The sequence below is a fragment of the Solenopsis invicta genome, chromosome 5 (assembly GCF_016802725.1).
Source record: "Solenopsis invicta isolate M01_SB chromosome 5, UNIL_Sinv_3.0, whole genome shotgun sequence".
Lineage (NCBI taxonomy): Eukaryota > Metazoa > Arthropoda > Insecta > Hymenoptera > Formicidae > Solenopsis > Solenopsis invicta.
The window spans coordinates 3,983,989-4,004,236 of NC_052668.1; the positions used below are offsets into that span (position 1 = coordinate 3,983,989).

The window sequence follows — 20,248 nt, forward strand, 5'->3', positions numbered from 1 at the left end:
GCTTAGAAATTTCTGAAAAAGATTCCCAAAATTTTTTTTGCCAAAGATGTTTTTTAAAATGTTACACAAATATTGTTTCGTTCATTGAAATTATGTGGTGTAATAATATTTATGTGAATATTTTGGAAAAATGGGATGTTTCAATGCAATATATCAAAAAGCGGACATCTCAATGTTGCTGCAATCTTCCAGCAATGTTGCAGCAATGTTTCGCAATCAAAATGCAATATTACAATGTTTCAATGAAATCATGCAATGTTCCTGTAATCTCTTTGTGCTGTATGGGATATGTTAGATAAGTATTATTTTGAAAAAGTAAAATTGTTATTACTTGTCAAATTTATCAATAGAGTGCCATTTTTTTTAATAATTTATTAATTGTAATTAATTTTTATTATTTTTAGCAAGATATTAATCATTATACAGGGTGTCCCATTTAAAAAAAACGAACCTTAATAATTCTTCAATAAAGCATTTGCAGCAAAAATGTTTCAGACAAAAGTTGTATGATTTATGTCCCCCTCAAAACCATACAACTTTTGTCTAAAACATTTTTTGCCGAAAATGCTTCATTGAAGAATTATCGAAGTCCTTTTTTTAAAATAGGACACTGTATATTATTCGTTACATGTAACAAAATGTAATAAAAATATAACGATACACACACGCACACGCACACGCACGCACACACAAACACACACACAAATATTTCCAATGCTTTTACGTAAATTTTCATTCACAACATTGTACAACAATATCAAATTTATATAATGAATAAAAATAAATAAACTTGAATCAATATGCAAACCTTCTGATTATTACATTTTGTTATATATAACGAACAATATATAACAATTAATATCTTGCTAAAAATAATAAAAATTACAATTAATAAATGTAGCTATTATTGAAAAAAAATGGCACAGCAAGGTTTCGAACACTTCTCTTCACGCGGTCGCCGAGAACAAAATAGATGGCGCGTGTCTTAAGCTCCTCAGCCACAGTTTAGATATACCAGTTACGACACTGAGCGTCGGCATCTTTGATGTAGCGGGTGACAAGATCACGTGATCGTAGCCATATTGAGAATTGTACACGCGCTTACATTTGAATGCTTTATGAGCTATAGATGAATTATGTATGTTCCACAAAAAACAAATTTACCCAGTGTAACAGTGCAAATTATTTCATCCTTGTTCAACATTAGTAAACAATAAAGATAAAATGATTAACTGTTTCAAATTATATCAAATGTGTGCCTCTTACTGGAAAACGTACATATCTTATGTAGTAAATGAATAACTTTTTGTCATAAAATTTATTATTATTTAAAAATAAACTAAATCTTTCATTATTATACTATTATTAAGTTACATAATTTTTAAATAACATTAAAGATTATTTTGTCTTATTAGCATACAATAAATTAATTTACTGTTTAATTATCTCTAACAAAAATTTTAAAGTTAAATATTTTTATTAATTTTTAATTATAATAATTTATATAACACGTTTCGTTTAATTGATGTTATTTTCTTTATTCTTGTGCTTTTGACTGTGATCGAAGTTTTTTGAATTCATTTATGTTATACAGTTATAAGAGCAGCCATCTTCTCTGTGGTACAAACTGACGCATGCGCATTGGAAATTTGTCCCATCGAAAAAAGTGGAGTGTCGGAACTGGTATATCTAGACTGTGCCTCAGCCATAGCGCTTCACGCTTTAACCTATCGCGCAATAGTTACTAGCGTACCGCGCGGCAAATACCAAACTTTACACGTAAATTTCTCTGAAACAGAAGCCCAAGCACTCAAACGCTCTGACACTTTTTATACCCTCAATCCCGCCCTCCCATTTCGAATAACTATGGCTCATCTGATTTCGTATTTCGCAATTCGCGTCATCTTCTTATAAGTGTTTGTAATTCATACAATAAACTGAGAAATTTTCTAAAAATGTCAACAAATTTATTTAGAAATTCTATAAACTTGTATGAAGAATCCTGCGAAAAATTTTCACCAGATGTGTATATAAATGTCAACTCTAACCATTAAGACACCAAAACTCCACCAATCCGCTGTAAAAGTGTGTCCTTTTCTGTTGACAATTTCCGGTGCCATATATTCAACAGTGCCACAAAATGAATATGCTTTCGAATCGTCTAAAGGTTGTTTGCTTAAGCCAAAATCCGTTAAAGATATATGTCCTTCTGTATCCAACAATATACTATCGCGTAAAACAAGAAAAGATTAATCGCATATTTTAATAGCCTATTAAGGGGTAATGGTAGTTGGAAAAAACTGTAAATGACTGTTTGCTCATTTTTTTAAGAAAAAAGTAATAAATCAAATTACAGATTTTCTTTATTAAATATGTAATATATTTATCTGTCCTTTTTATCTTTTACTTGTATTTTTAAAAAATTCTAAAAAACAGATTTATTATGAATAATAGCTGCAACAACTATCAGCGAAGATTATGCTTATTAAAATGTATTTTGCGATGGTCAGTGTCACATTTCACAGAATTTTATAATAGCAAAACTATTTTGAGAATTTTATAAAAGAAAAACATGGAGAATAAAATTACTAATAGCGGAAATGAGAGTAAATAGAACTATCAGTCCTTATATCTAATGTCATCTAGATTTAAGGAGTTCTTTTGTGACTCTCGCTAAAAATTAAAAATCTTTAAATTAAAAATCCGTATATACTAAATATGTAAGTTCGAATACACAACCTGTTACTTACGAGTTTATCGCTAAAATTTTAGCGATCGATTGAATAATCTTGAGATATCGTGACTACTAATTTAAAAAATTCTATTTCATGAAAAACGCATTTAAAAAATGATCGCAAATGTTCTCCGAAATGGTACTTACTCGTTTCTTCCCTGGCGATTAACTGATACAGACAAACGGTAAACAATAGCACTAAACACTTTAAGAAAATACAAAAAAAAAAAAAATCGATTTCTTTAATGTTTCCAATCTACTATTTCCCCTTAAAAAAAGTATATGATACAATAGTAACGTGGATAATACAAACTTTTCGGGCTTCAAATCCCGATAAATAATTCCGAGTTTATGTATATGATCCAATGCGAGTGCTAGCTCAGCCAAATAAAATTTAACATCATCTTCTGTAAACATTACCTGAAACATTATACTTATAAGTACAATATAGTTGAGCTAATTCAGATAAAGTTGCATTTTTTCCTGAAGCAAATTATATACAAATATGTATACATCTCTTAAATAATATTTACTCGCGTTCTTTCAATTACATTAATCGAAAATACAATACTAAAATTAAAAAAGTTATTTTGCACAAGTAATTATTATAGTTACACTTACAATTCTTTTAAAGATATAATATAATAAATTCGCGAAATTAGCATTAAAAGTGAAAGAAAAAGCGACGTCTATTAAATTAGCATCCCAACATGAGCACAATCACATGAAACATACAAAGGATTTAGTTCTCTTTATGTGCTAATTTATTGCTCTAATCGTGATTTTTATTGCTCCAGCCATTTAAAAGAGGCTAATACAAGTCAAGCACGGTAATTGATACGCAGAAATAAATCAAAATTTAAAGAATTTAAAAAATATATGTATAGGAGAGAGTGGACTATATTGGACCGTGTTCCAAATAGAATTTTTTTTAATTTAAATGAATAAAGTTAAGCAGACTTGTGCCATTTAAAGTCCTTATAAGACACCAAACACGTGACAGCAGTATAACAGTTCTCTGTCATAATATTCATAGAATAGACACAAATATGTATTTTCATCGTGCAAAAATTTAAAAAAAAAAAAAAAAAAAATTCTTGTAAATTTTTATTTAAAGGATGTTAAAAATTCAAAAGGTAATTAAAAATATTAAAGAATGTAGAATTCAAAAATATCAAGCATTTTGTGATTACTTTTGCGGTTTATTGTAAAATTTGTTTCAAAGTTCAAAAAGACTCGTATTCAAATCAAACTTTTACATCGGAATTGCAGCCTGATCGTAACACTGGTGATCAACCGACCAAATCTAGTCCTAGAAATGTTAAATTAGTAAAATATTATGAGTCAGAATAATTGAATTTTATTGATTTCAACTAATTATATAATAACAAAATAATAACATAATCAGGAAATGTCTAATTATATAAAGGGTCACTAATTTTTTTCTAAAATTTTTATTTATGATTGTCAAATTGCTCATTTTTACTAAAGACTAAAAAGATATATTAAAATCTTTCAAAATTCTGTTTAACAGTCAGTAAAAAGCAGTATCCGATTTGCAACCAGTGGTTCCAAATGGGACTGAAAAAAGCGGTTTTACATTTTCTATTATAGTTCAACACAAGTGAGAAATATGTCAAAATGGTCTGAAGCAAAATGAAGAGAATTAAATTATCTTTTCAACGGCACCTTCAGTTTTACAATCAAACTTTATTTGCACCTTATAGAAAGCAAAAATTGCTAATCGGCACGGCTTATTCCACTATTCTCCGACTCTCCCCTACTATTTTAAGTACAAGAATTTTAAATGTATAACGCAACTAAATTATTATATTTATATTAAACACTCACGCGTTATGCAACACTTTTAACCCTTAAACACATATTGAAAATTCTCCTAGATTTTCAATCGCTTATTGTAAAGACGGATTAAAAAAAAAAAAAAATCGGGCTGCGTGGAAAAAAGTTTGAAGTCTCCTTTATCGATTGCTAAAATTGACCAACTTTATTGCTAACTAAAATAAAATGGTAAAATAAAAGTAAAATTTTTTTCGGGAAGGTCTCCCAGACCCACTTATGTGTTAAAGAGTTAAAATTTAATAACTGAATTATATATTATAGTTATATAATTATATAACTTAATTATTTATAATAAATTCACTTAGAACAAAAATTATGGGATCAATATTTTTCAGCTAGAAAATTAGTCAAATTCAAACTGTCTTAATTTCGTAAAAGTATCGTAAACAAAAAAATCTTAATGTTAGTATTTGTATAGGGTGTTTCAGAAATAGTTGGCCAAACTTTAAGAGCATATTCCATTCATTGTAAGGATAAAAAAAAATCATATAAACTTGGGTTTGAAAATGTTTTCTTTTCAAGTTATAAACATTTTTTGATTTTACAGAAATTGCTGGAAATAATTTCCTTTCGCATCAATGCATGCTTCGCATTGACGTCGCATGGATTGTCAAAAACGTTTAAAAATTTTCGGAGTATTTCGTATTTTTTCACACAGCAATAATACAATTTCAAAGTACTTCTACAGTAGCAACAGAAGCATCATACATGAGAGTTTTAAAATGCCCCCATAAGTAAAAATTCAAAGGGTTTAAATCGGGAAAACGTGCAAGCCAAGCAATGGGTCCTCCTTTAACAATTCATGTATTGATGTAATTATTATTCAGGAACTCTCGAGCAATGCGGTTGAAATGTGCGAGAGCTCCATCATGCATAAACCAAATTTGATTGCATATCTGTAGTGGAATGTCTTCTAATAATATAGGGAGTTGCGTTTCCAAAAATTGTCTGTTATTATTAAGTGTAGGTAAACAAAAATCGGTCCAAAAAGAAAATTTCGGAAAGAAATCATTTCCAACAATTTCTGTAAAGTCAATAAAAAAATGTTTATAACTTGGAAAAGAAGCATTTTCAAACCCATGTTTATATAACTTTTTTTCATTCTTACAATGAGTGGAATGTGCTCTTAAAGTTTGGCCAACTATTTCTAAAACACCTTGTTTAATAACTATTCTAAAAAAATAACTTATCACTTTATTCTAGTTTTTAGTTACTTTTTTGTTAATTTTTCTTAATTTTTTATGCATTATTATTTTAAATATAAAAATTTTATATTTTTTTGCCATAACAAATTATTTCATTTATAATCATAAATTTAATCTTAAATTAAACTGTCGAAGTGTAACAAAAACATTTATATAAAAGCTAATAAAAGTCAAGGTGCAGTTATAGATGCGCAAATACTATTAGATTGTTCGGAAAGTAATTTCGTTTTTTTTTTAAATAAAAATAAAAGACAATTTTCTTATAGTGAACAAATATTTTATTGAATTATATATTGTCCATTTTGGTCCAATACCTTTTGCCATCTTTCTGGCAGTAGCATGATTCCACGCTCCTAAAATTTTTCTTTGCTGGCAAAAAACTGATCCAGATGATTTTTGACTTCCTCATTTAAAGTAAAGGTTTTATCGTCTAAAAAATTTTGTAGAGACCGGAACAAATAATAATCAGAAGGTGACAGATCTGGAAAATATAGTGGATGTGGCAGTATATCCCATCCAAGCTGTAAAAGCTTTTGACGCGTTACCAAACTTGTATGAGGTCTCGCATTATCTTGGTGGAACATTACACTTTTTCTATTGATCAATTCTGGCCTTTTCTGTTTAAGTAAATCATTCAATTTGTCCAGCTGATGACAGTACACTTCAGAATAGATCGTTGTTCGGTAGAAACTCCAAAAAAAAAAAAAAACACGATTTCTTTGAAACAGATAGCATCACTTTTTTTTATGAATATCAGCTTTCGAAGTCCTTTGAGCTGGTTCATCTTTTTTACTCCATGATCTCTTGCGTTTAACATTGTTGTATACAACCCATTTCTCATCCCCAGTGATAATGCGCTTCAAAAATGGATCATTTTCTTGACGTTTGAGAAACAAATCACAGACGTCAACGCGACGGAACAGATTTCTTTTCGTAAGAACATGAGAAACCTATATGTCAAGATTTGAGATTAAACCTAGGCGTTTCAAATGCTCATGAACGGTCAAATTCGATAAACCTAACCTTTCAGCGATCTCACAAGTTGTTATTCGCCGGTTTGCGTCAATTAATGCCTTTATTATGTCTTAATTAACTTCAACTGGGCATCCAGAACGTGGTGCATCTTCAACATCAAAATTGCTGAAATTTTGCAAACCAGTTTTGGCACTAGCGTTCTATCAATACATCTTCCCCATACACATCGGATAATTTTTTTCTTGCTTGAACAGCATTTTTATCTTTTCAATAGTAAAAAAATAAAATATGCCAAAGATGCTGCTTTTTACTTTCCATATTTAATAGGGCACCAAACCAAAAACTACTGCGTAAAATCAATCAAACTTTTTCACAAGCAAACCTTGCTATATCAACTGTCAAAATATATAATAATTAAACAGCTTAAGTGTAAAGTTGCCCTCTGTTGGGAAATTACAAAATTACTTTCCGAACAACTCAATAGTTAAAAATATTTTATTATATTTTATTACATCAATTCAACGCAGAGCCGATAAAATGTGTGTAGAATGCTGGAATACGTCACACGTGTGAATTTAGCATGTTTCAACATATGTCGAGCATCTAAGTTAAATTTTTAATGAATAATTATTATAATTTCTAATAAATTATAATTTATTGGATATTTTATTGTCGATATCTCAATAAACAATACTATGCACTCTGATTGGCTCTTGGCGGAATCTCATTCCTTCTAGGCAACCATGTAGCAACGACTACATTTAATGTAGAGATAATAATTCATAAATAAAAGTAATATTTGACGAGCTACATTCGCAATAAATAAAAGTTTGTACAAAAACATAAAATAAGTATGTGTACTTTCAACATAAATATAAATAAAAGACAACATAAAGATCGAAAACAAGACAATATAAAGCCACGTGTGTATTATATTTATTTTTTTAATTTTGATTATATACACTCGACACCAAAATTAAAAGATCACCTATTCCCAAATATAAGCAAAATTTAAAAAAGTGTTACTTTATCAAAAATGATCGTAAAAAAATGTTCAAAAAAGCATTTTAAAGTTTAAAATCTCTAGCTTCAAAATTAATAATTCATTAAACAATTTATAAATTGTTTGCAAAGTTACATGGATTCAAATGGGAATGCGTCAAATCTCAAAATTTTTTACAAACTTTGCAAAGCTCCACGGCACAAAATAAAAAATGCACGCAAATGCGGTTTACAGCATTTAAAAGCGCAAATCTTTATCTATAATTTACGTACTTGTTGAGCGATTCTTGTTGAGTGTTGTACGATTCCTTTTCACTGAGTTATTCATAACTAAAGAAAAAATAACCTTTTTTGCTTTAATGTTGAATAATTCGGTGAATGAAAATCGTACAATGCTCAACAAATACGCAAATTAAAGGTAAAGATTCACACTTTTGAATGCTGTAAATCGCATTTCTGTGAGATTTTTATTTCACGTTGTGGAGCTTTGCAAATATCGTAAAGAAATCAGTCAAATGTCAAAATTGTATATAAACTATACAAAATTCCACAACATGAAATAAAAATCGCACGCAAATGTGATTTACAGCATACGGAAGCGCGAATCTTAACCTTTAATTGGCGTATTTGTTGAGTATTGTATAACTTTTTATCATCGAGTTATTCAACATTGAAACAACTATGATTTCTTTTGCTTCAATGTTGAATGATTCGGCGAATAAAAATCATACAACGCTCAACATGTACGCAAAATAAAGGTAAAGATTTACGCTTTCGCTGTAAACTGCATTTGTGTGCAATTTTTAATTCATATCAAATAAATTCGTAAAATTCGTAACAAGTTTTGCCGCACCTTTATTTGTATTCGTATAGCTCCGTACAATATCAGTTTTCAAGGTCAATATAAGAAGTAGAAACATTAAGCTGTAAAATGCATTTTGCAAAATTTTGTTATGATTTGTCATTTTTGTCGATGTTATATTCTTTTTTGGAGAATAACTGCAGGTGATTCTTTAATTTTATTGTTGAACGCTAACTCAATTTTTGCTTTGGTCTTTTATTGCATTGTGACAAATTTTTCACAATGCAATAAAACACCGAAAATATCGTGGATTATTTTAAAGTGTCTTTAAATTTTTATTTTATGTTAATTTAAATAACAAAAAATTTGCAACTCCGTAGATTTGTTTAAGTTTACAAAATTCTTGTTTTTTAAAAATCGTTCTTGAATTTCCTACTTTATTTCCTAGTGTAAAAGAATCTTCGAGAAAAATAAACTCAGATAAACGGAAGAACTTCGCCCTTTAAAATGAGCCCAGAAAGATCGTTTTACAATTTTTTTTCTCGAAGTTCAAATAAAGTTCAATACCAAATTCAGTAAAAATTGAGTGAGCGTTCAACAGCAAAATTAAAGGATTACCTACAATTGCTCTTCAAAAGAAAGTGTAACATCGACAAAAATGACAAATCATATTAAAATTTTGCAAAAAGCATTTTACAGCTTAAGGCTCCTAACTTCTCAGCTGAGAACTCCGTGTTGAGTAGCAACATTCCGTCGCGAACAAAATTAGAATTAATAGACGTGAAACGTGACACATTGACAATGAGATGTCGTGCATGTCATTTTGTTATTATGTGTTTCATTGTGAAAATATGACTTGTCTCATATTTACCAAATTTGTAAAAATGGGTTGTTACGTCCGCGGATTGTGGAATTTGAATCCGAGATGTAATTTTTTAATTGGTTTTGATTTTTTAACGAATAAGAGGCAGCTGTCACCAGCCGTGTCCCTGAGTCGTGCGAATAACACGCCCAAATACACGATAACTTATCTGACTGAAAAAAGGGAATTTTGGAAGGGTACATAATTATGTGATTAATAAGTAGTTAGAAGAACAAAATAGTGTTTTATTGAAATAAAAAGAGATTTGACATGCGTGATTAAGCGTACATTTAGTGTGGAATTGAGTATGAAAGTACATGTTTTTCGTGTAAACACATCTGATTTATTTGTACACATCTAATTGGTTTGTATGTTTGTATAAGTGTTACTGTTTCTGTATAATTGTTTCATGAATGCCAGAATAATAGAATAAGTGCGAACACGTGAACGCTTGTATGATAAAATCGCATTTTTGTAAAATCGCTTGAAATTAAATGAATGATCGCTCGTGTTAATAAAATGAAATCACGCGGTTTGGATTCGCGTCGGTCAGGTTCCGTGTAAACGCGATGAGATTTTTTAGCCATATTCCTTTTAGTTTACTCATTTTATAAATTAATAAATTAAATTTGAATTTTGCCACAAGAATACATTAGGTTACTGAGTTTTAGTATCTTTAAATAGAGAAAAAAAGGCTGAGATTTTAACTCGCGCGAATTTACTGTAATTTTAAATTTTAAATTTAATATGTAATTAATTAGAGGTGAATCAGTTGGGTCGGAGATGACGTCCGTCCGAATGCCTTTTTGGAAGATAAAAATTCATTTTGGCAGGTTTAAGTCATTGGTTAAAAAAAAAAGAAGTCGAAGAGTCGCGTTTACGAATCTTCCTCGACGACAAAAGAGAGGGAAAAAGATAGAAAACGTCGAAGAGTCTTGTTCGCAAATCTTCTTCGGCGCAAGTAAGGCAGAAGGCGTCGAAGAGTCGCGTTTGCAAATCTTCTTCGACGGGACTGGGGAGGGAGAAAGAAGAAAGACGTCGGAGAGTCGGGTCAACGAGTTTTCTTCGACGGCAAGGATGGAAGAGATAAAGAAACAAGGTCACACTCTAACGTATGCTTGGTGTGGTTCAACCCTCTAAGACTCTAATAGGAGGAAGAGAGAGAAAATAATAGAGAAGGAAAAGGCATCCGACCAGGGCCAATCCCAAAAACCAACGTCTTCGCCTGGGATAAGACCCACCCGTTAGTGCAGTTGTACCTGGAGGTCTGCTTTTAACGGTCGCCTAAGAGCGAGTCTCGCGGACCAATAAGACAAATCTGCGCCCTGGAGCTCTAATTTCGCTCCTTATATAGGCAAGGGCAAAAGATGTCGCGGGACGTTTCCGCAAGTTCGCGGAAAATTCGAAGTAAGTTTTTCTAAACGCGTAGCCCTTAGAAGCTCCACACCGTTCCGCGACCGCGCGGCTCGCGCCTATAATTCGCACGAGATGCTTGTAGACGCTCTCGGAAGTCGCGAGTCACGGAGATACGACGCTTCGACGCAAATTCCTATGCTTAGAAAATTAATATAAATTATATTTCTTAAAGGATCTTAATTTGACGTACATGGTACGGTGAAGAATCATGTACCAAAGCGTTATGCAATGTCAGAAGTTAACATTTTATTGTTGTTACAAGAAACTAAATTTTAACAGAATTTTCTAGAAATTTTTATGAGCTTTAATTTTTTAGCTAACGTAATTTAGAGTGTACAAGACTAAATACATCCTATTGTTTTATGTTTAAAAAGTTAAAGTTTTACTGTCATTTATATAAGATTAATTTTTATATTTATCTAAAGTCTTCTAGCATTTTTAATGGTCACAATTTTAAAGTTATTTTAATCTGAGTTGCATAGTGCGGTAGCAACATATATCCGCGAAAAAATTATGTTTCAATAATTATCATTTTGCCGTTCCTAATATTTTTAATTAAATCAAAAGATAAGTGGAATTTCAATGCGCGAAGCTTTGTGATGTTAGAGGAGATCGCGAGCCAAGCACGCGCGATGTTCGTGCAGCGCTTGTACACGCTCCCGGATGTTGCGCGTCGAGGGAACAGCGCCCACGATGTTGTCAAGCGGTTGCGCATGTAAAAGCCGTATTGAGATTTATTAAGATCGAATGATAGATTATGATTTCAATGTGATATTTATTTAATTGGTCGAAGGGTGTTTCCAAAATTTAATTTGTTATTGCTAAATGGTTTAATACGCATGGTGCGGAAAAATAAAAATTTTATCCGCCAAACGTAACATAGAGCGTAATGTTTCTTTGAATTTTATATATAAAAGCACATTTTTCACTCCTTTCAATAGCTATCTGTGTTTTCTTGTCTGAATAGCCGTCACTTTACGTGCTTTTTACGACTATTTACTGACTGCTAGGCAAAAAAAGGATACTCTTTACCTATTTTTACAAGTGTTTCAAAGCCATTAGATTAATCTGTTTTATCCAAATTGTCTTTATTTACAAATGACACGTCGGACAAAATTACGTGTCATTTCACACAATTTCACGCTTTTGACGACTTCAATATGGCCGCGGCGAGTAGACAGAAGCCTTAATGTTTCTACTACTTCTTATATCGACCTTGAAAACATACTGATCTTTCACGGAGCTATACAGATACAAATAAAAATGCAGCAATTTGTTAGAAATTTTGCGAGTTTATTTGACGTTAATTAAAAATCAAACACAAATGCAAAAAAAACCACTGTAAAACAAAGCGTGAAATAAAAATCCTACAGAAATGTGATTTATAGCATTCAAAAACGTAAATTTTTACTTTTAAGTTGCATTCTTGTTGAACATTGTACGCTTTTTATTTATTGAGTTATTTAACATTGAAGTAAAAAAGACCATTTTTGCTTCAATGTTGAATAACTCAATAAAAAAAATCATACAACGTTTAAGAAATACGTAAATTAAAAGTAAATATTCACGCTCTCGAATACTGTAAACCGCATTTGTGTGCAATTTTTATTTCGCATCGTAAAGCTTTGCTAAGTTTGTAAAAAATTTGGAGATTTGACGCATCCCCATTTGAATCCGTGTAACTTCGTAAACAATTTGTAAATTGTTTAATGAATTATTAATCTCAAAACTGGAGATTTTAAGCTTTAAACTGCTTTTGTGAACATTTTTTTATGATCATTTTTGACAAAGTTTCACTTTCTTAAATTTCGTCTATTTTTGGAAGTCAAAATAAATGATCCTTTGATTTTGATGTCAAGTGTATATTATAAAATTTAAATTTAGCTTTAACCAGATTCCACCCTCCCCTCTCCCGTTGGACACTCTACACATGTAAAAAATTTACTTTGCCGACCCTCATTCAACACCGAATGTTTTGACTCTCTTTGAAATCATCTTCAGCAAAAAAGTTACAAGAATTCTATTACATGTATCTCATTGTCAGTTTCACAAAATATTCACTATTACCTTAACAACACAAGTCGAAAATCAAATCATAAGATGTCTTTAAAACGTCTAAAAAATATCTAAGATTATTTTTGGAAATATGTCTGAGACATTTTATGAGCTAATTTTAGACTTTGTATTGTTTAGATAATTATATTACGTTTAAGTTGTTACGTGAGTCATTGCACATAGCTACATCTTTCAAGGAAAATTACTCTTCAAGAATTTATCAAAATTAAATATTCAAAAAAATATTTTTTATACAGGATTTAAAAATTCATAGCGATAACTGCACAGCTTGCCTCTCTCTCGCTTTTGTGTCGGATACAACCCGTGCTGAAGTTTTTTATAATGTTTTTCTTCGTTCAATAACCACTAAATTAAATTGTTTAATTACTAACCACCGTTGAAAATAACTTCAAAGAAAGTCGAAACACGTCCAATGTTTACTTACGTTTAAGAATAATTATCGACATTTATTTGCGCTATTATTATATTAAGCATTTACTAAATATATTTATACTATATTATTGACGCACCAACTACCGCATTTGACTAATATGACCTTTATTTCCATTGCTTATAAATTAAGTTAAGTTACAGCTACTGAAAAATAAAGTAATTCTAACTGTTATAAATAACGGAATTACTCGCTAACCCTGAACAATACATAAACAATACATGTAGTAATATTCAAATAACACGTACCTCTTTAGACAATCTGGAAAAGAGATCACCACCTCTTAAAAAATCTAGAATTAAATAAAGTTTTCCTTCGGTTTGGAACGCATAATGCAGTCCAACGATAAATGGGTGTTCCACATCCACCAATATGTTTCTCTCCATTTTGGTTCTGACTCTATCGCGAACTAAAGAGAAGTAACGAATAAAGTAATTACAATAATTTAAGATTGTTACAAACGTACAATTTTACTTTCAAAATACCTTTTAAAGTCGCCTTCTTTAAGACTTTCATAGCGTATAAAGTCCCATTATCTTTTCCAACGACCTTTCTTACTAAAAATACCTAAAAATATATTAACAAACAAAATAAAATTATCTATGGAATACTATATAAATATTATATATGTGGTTTTAATGGTTTATTTGAAAAGCAACTTTCAAATATGCTGGTTCTATTATCCATGCATGCAATGACATCTATATAATAATTCTTTAAATAAATTATAAAATAAGGGACAGTTTGGTAGTATTAATATAACTTTCGTAAAAAACAAATTTACTAAAATAACATGGAAAATGATAAATTATATATCGGGTTTGCTTCCAAATTTGATTTAACAAGGGAAACCCGTCAGCAATACATCACTAATTTTAATAAAATTTTATGGGTGTGTAGTATTCACTCAAACATTTACTACAATAAAACCAGTTGCAAGATTTAGGCATTCTCGAGAAAATGACAATTATATAAAATATTAAATTACTACGATGCATATGGTAATGATATTCACTATTATTATATTAATTACTTAATCCACATTATTCTGCATATAATATTTTGATCTTATTTTCAGCCTTTTAAAATAAAATCTGTAAAAAATACAATAATTTTGGCAAAATTATCTAATGAAATAACTATTTACAAAAAAAAATACGCACAGCAAATTAGAATAGAAATTAGAAGAACTTTCCATAAATATAAACAAATAAATTGTTTATAAAAATATGTTCTTAATAAATAAATTTTATACAAAATGTGTTAACAATTATTATCTATTAATAACAATTATTAAATAATATATTTATAAATATAAATATAGAAATAGGACGGCAGTCGTGAAATATATCTAAGGTAGTGGAATATTATAATGTCTCGTGTAATTGACATCAAATTCTAAGAGCGTTAAAGTTATTTCGTGATAGTGTATTTAGACATTGCAAGGTGGTTATTAGTCACTAGTGTTCGCTGCGTTTTTATAAAAACTAAATTTCTGTTTTGGTATGTAGCAGTAATTTTTACAAATATATATTATATATGTAATTTTGAAAAGTACAAAGGTGCTAACAATGTTCAAGGGAAAAAAAGGAGAAAAGAGGAAAAAATCCCTTTTTACCAAAAAAGACGTTTTTCATACAAAAAGACAAAAAAACGGATAAATAAAATACATGTATTTGTATCGTTTAATTATTTTGTTTAAATTCAATACACAAACAAAATTAAAATTGATTTAAACACATATTTATTTCTAGAAAAAGAAAAATATTCATACATAACTTGTTTTTTGGTATCACATTTAGTAAAAAGTTTTTACTTAAATACCTTAAAAATAAATACAATCTAGTGTGTATTTTATGTACTAAAAACAAAAATCTGATACACATTCTACTATAGAATATAGTTCTTTGGTGTCATATTTTATTTCAAGAAACAAAATAAAATGTAATGAATCATATTTTAACAAAATAAAATAACTCTTTTTATACAAGGTGTAACAAAACTATTGCCTGAATTATACCTGAAGTATACCACAAAATAAAGAACATAAATCCAAGATAAAAAATTTTGAGTAATTTTTTTTATTTGAGCCTTCTGATAGATGTCATACAATGTTAAAGTTCGTTAACTTATCACCGCCCGTCTATACAAGAAAAGCAGGAACAGACAATGGCAAGCGCGCGGATGGAGCGGAGCCGACGAATTACGCGGTGAGAGAACAACGATGAGCAGCGAAATGGCTACGCACGCACCCCCCCCCTCTCTCTCCCTCCCCCCCCTCTCTCTCTTTCTCTGAGGACCCGTCCTCGAGCCGTTGCTGTTCGCTATCTTCATCGACGACCTTAGGCACCACCTGCGCCACTGCCGTCACATTCTTTATACCGACGACCTGCAAATTTGTCTACACTTCGCTCCGCGTGATCTTGAGGCTGCCGTGGCGCGGCTGCAGAAGGACGTGCCATTGAGCGGTCGAAGGCGCCACTTTCTGCGCCTCAACCCCGATAAAACAAGAGCAATGCTGTTGGGAAGCTCTCGCTTCGTCAATAGCAGCCAACATCGCTATTTGACTTAGCGCCCGACCTATCGTGCTCGCTGACAACGTGACCAAGCTTGGCGTCCGTATGATCCCCACTCTTAGCTGGTCGGAAAACGTCCGACTCATCTCAGGAAGGGTGAACGGTATACTATGGAGGCTAAAACTCTTTCGGAAAAGTCTCTCTCGGACCTTGCGCACTCGTCTAGTGACCTCCCTCATCTTCCCTTACTTCAACTACTGCGCCGCTGTGTTCACAGATCTCAACGGGGAGATAAGGTTAAAGCTCAGGCGCCTTATGAACTCTTGCGTATGGTTCATATTCAACTTACGGAGAAACGACCAACGTCTCTCACCTGTATGAGACGCTGGACTGACTTACCTCGGATAACCAAAGAGCTTATCTCACTTGCACCTACTATTCAACATCCTTTCCTCTGGCTCTCCTTCCTACTCTGCCACTGAACTCCATTTCATCAACAGAACTCGCGGCGCATCTCGTGCTTCTCCGCTTGACATCGACCTGCCCTCCTGCCGTACATCAACCTTCCAACGGTCCTTCCTCTACTCCGCTGCATCCTTCTGGAACTCCCTTCCCGACAATATTAGACAATCCGCCACCATCACCTCATTTAAACACGAACTCTTCGCTCATCTGAAGCGGGCTCAACCGTCCTAAATCCTGCGGGAGTGCGTGGACGTAGACCGCTTGCTTTCTCCATAATCAGGTACGCCGTATTGCGCCGCTTCTTCTTCCCCTGCGTCCTTATCTGGTCTAATCTTATCATTTTATTTTCGTACTATCTTTTATTTTGTTAATTTTGCTTTCCTCCTTGCGCTTCTGTTATTAGTTTAATACTTGGTTTACTTTACGTTAAATATTTATCACCTGTTACTTTGTTCACATTAATGTTTCTACTGCTTTGCGTTCTTAGAGAGATATTATTATCTTTGTTTTTATCTTAATGTTAATTTTTTTTACTCTTATTTTTACTCTTACCTTATTTTGCACTTACTATTGTTTGTTATTTTGATTTTTGATACTATACTCTCTTATTCTGCACTACCTACCATTTTTGCGTTCTTAGAGGGCCTGCCCTAGAACGCCAATAAACGCTTTGTCTCTCTGTCTGTCTGTCCCTCTCGAGAAGACATGTCGAGAGTCGCTCCGTAAATGTAATAACTTTTGAGTGTGAAAGAGGTTTAAAGTGAGAAAAGACGTAAAATAAATTGTTTGACTTACGCCGCCATAAACCGGGGATAGCTGTGAAAGTTATTTAGCCGGGCTATAGCAATTTGTGAATGTGAGCGGTAAAATTATTGTGCGGGACATCAAAGTTTCACAAAACAGTAAGCATTATACGTGAACACAATAGTGCTGACGTGTGCAAGTGGATCACAAATGACGGATCGCTTATGCTGATATTAACGGTTTCAGCCGGTAATTATCAGCATGGACGAGAAATATGCAGAATACCGATGTTCGGCATGTAGGAAAGCAATTAAGAGCAAAGCTATTAAACGTAAAACTTGCCCAAAGCTTTTTTCACCATCCAGGATGTGTAATTAAGTATAAAATTTCTGATAAAAACCAAGAGTACGTGCCGTAAAAATCCATTTAAGGAATTTTTGATTAATATTAAGAAAATACCGACACCAAGAGGAAGAGATAGGACATCATCAACAGAATCTGTAGGGTCTACAGGAACAGTCACAACAATGAGCAGTGGAAATAAAGGGTCAGGCATTAATTTAAAAATAGATTAGATTATAAAAGCTGTAAAAGAAATAAAAGATAAGGCGGTGCGTAAAAATAAAATTAAAATAATGATTACAAAAGTAGTTTAAAAAGAATTAGAAAATGTCAAGCAAAAACTGGAAAACTTAAAGAAAATGATACAGGAAACAGCGTATGGATCAAAGAAAGTACCACAGAGAAGCTACAGTGAAGCGGTTAAAAAAAAAGAAAGAAAACGTTATAATTGCTAAACCGAAATTGCAACAGGAAAGTGAAGACGCAAAAAAAGTAATAAAAGAGAAGGTAGATATAAAAAATATGGCAATGGGAGTAACAAAATTAAAGAAAGGAAGCAAAGAAGTAGTAATTATGGGTTGTGAAACTGGAGAAGAGGTGAAAAAATTGAAAGAGACAGTACAAGCTAAGCTGGAAAAGAATTATAAAGTGCTGGAGTCGTCTCAATCAAAACCAAAAGTAAAAATTGTTAACATAAATTTAGAAAAGGTGAACTTAGATGATAATGAACTTATAAATATAATTAAAACAACAGAATAAAAGATACAGTAAATATGCGAATTTTGAAGAGAATGGTTAAAGAAAAGAGTAACAATCAAAAAAGAGGAAATAAAGAAATATCAATAATAATGGAAGTAAATGAAGAGGCGCACAAACTGATATTGAAAAAATCAAAACTAAATATAGGATAGAAGAAATGTCCTATATTTAATCACATCAGTGTCAAAAAATGTTTTAAATGCTGAGGGTACTTCCACATTGCTAAAAATTGTACGAGAGAAAAAACATGCTGCAAATGCGTAGGGAATCATAGCTCGCGTGTTTGCACAGCGACGGAGAGCAAATGCGTGAATTGTATGTTCAAAAATAAAACATACAATCTAAAAATAAATGACGGACATGAAGCCATCAGTCAAGAATGTCCAACTTTTAAGAGAGCGTTACAGGAAGAGAAGAGGAGAGCAGGTTAGGAGGATACACAATAGCAACTACCAAAGAAAGAAGAAATAATTATGTAAACAAATGCGCAGAACTTACCAGCGCACATAGACGACATCAGGTTATGAAGAGGATAAATCCTGTGATGATAGCGATCGGAAACCAGGCTGATTAGTGAGATAAAAGACAGTGAAATAAATGTGCCGGGTTACAGTGCAGTTAGATGTGATGCCAAAAATAGGAACACAGGGGAAGTTATTATGTATATAAGAAACAATATTAGATATGAAGTAATATTAATAAAAAAGTTAGAATCAAATTGCTGGTGTGCGGCAATAGAAATGAAAGAAAAACTATATAAAAGAGTGATAATGGTAATATATCACTCACCAAGCGCATCGCACGGGGATTTCATACGATTTTTTGAGGATATAGTAGAGGAGTTAATAATAAGAGGAGAATGCATGGTAATAGGAGATTTTAATATAGATCTTATGGCAGACTCGTTTTATGCAAAAAAAATTGCAAGAGACAATGTTAAGCTTGAGTATAAAACAGTATGTGAACAAACCGACGAGAGTTACAAAAGACAGTCAGACAATTATAAATTTAATCTTCTCTAATAATAATAAAATAGTACAAGTAATTCATGAACCTAAGATTACGGACTATGCGTGGCTGAAAGTAGAGTTGAGTGTGAATAAAATTGAAAGTAAATACAGGGAATTCAGCGCTAGAAATTACAAAGAGTTCGAGAAAAATGAATTTGTTATATTAGTAAAAAACAAATTACAAGAAAGTCAGGAATGGCAATGTATGGGTGAGTAAGAGAACGAAAAAATTTGTTAACAGTATAGTAGATGCGTTAGATGTAATGGCACCAAAGAAAAAATTTAGAATTCCGAAAGTATGGGAGGGGAAAAAATGGTTCTCAGATAAGATAAGAGAGGCTGCGGATAGGAGGGATAAAGCATATGGAAAAGCATTATATGACAATACCAAACAAAATAAGTAACAGTATAAAATTGAAAGAAATGGAGTAGTAAAATTATACAGGGAAAAAAAGAAAGAATATTATAAAAGTATGATAGATCTTAATAAAGAAAAGCCTACGACTATGTGGAAAACCTTGAAAGAAGTAATTAGGGATGAACCAGTAGGTATAAAAAAAGTAGGAAATATAGATTTTAAGATCTTAGGCGATACCAAAGAGTGCAATATAGCCAATAAATTCAATTTATATTATATACAAAGTATTAATAGTATAGTAAACTCTATAAAGGTAGATAAACCTGGCAGTGATGTAATTGAATTTTGGATAAATATAAGACAACTATTTATACTATCAAGAACAAAGAAATTACAATGAAAAGTTTTGAAGTTGTTACACTAGAGCAGCTAGAAGAAATAGTTACGGGATTACCAAAAAAGAAAGGTAGGGAATAACTAGTAATATATTGAAGGTAGTTTTTCCTGTAATAAAAGAAGAATTTGCGATTTTAATAAATAATTCTTTAAGAGAAGGTCATTGTCCGAAAGGTTAGAAAACCTCTACTATAATACCGATCTTAAAGATAGATAAAGCCAAAAAAGCGTGCAAATATTTCGCTGCTCATCGTTGTTCTCCCGCCGCGTAATTTGTCAGCTCCGCTCCGCCCGCA

At 31.7% G+C, this 20,248-nt stretch overlaps 1 protein-coding gene across 2 annotated transcripts in view; it reads right to left on the reverse strand.

The window, feature by feature from the left end:
• Positions 1 to 20,248, reverse strand: part of LOC105194734 (ribosomal protein S6 kinase 2 beta) — a 117,250-nt gene that overhangs the window by 89,196 nt on the left and 7,806 nt on the right. For both annotated transcript variants that reach the window (XM_039450116.1, XM_026139852.2), the window contains exons 3-6: positions 13,848 to 13,929; positions 13,611 to 13,771; positions 3,048 to 3,154; positions 2,049 to 2,226 (exon numbers count right to left, since the gene is read on the reverse strand). In XM_039450116.1, coding sequence (XP_039306050.1) covers positions 2,049 to 2,226; positions 3,048 to 3,154; positions 13,611 to 13,771; positions 13,848 to 13,929 — 528 coding nt within the window. The remainder of the gene's footprint in view (positions 1 to 2,048; positions 2,227 to 3,047; positions 3,155 to 13,610; positions 13,772 to 13,847; positions 13,930 to 20,248) is intronic.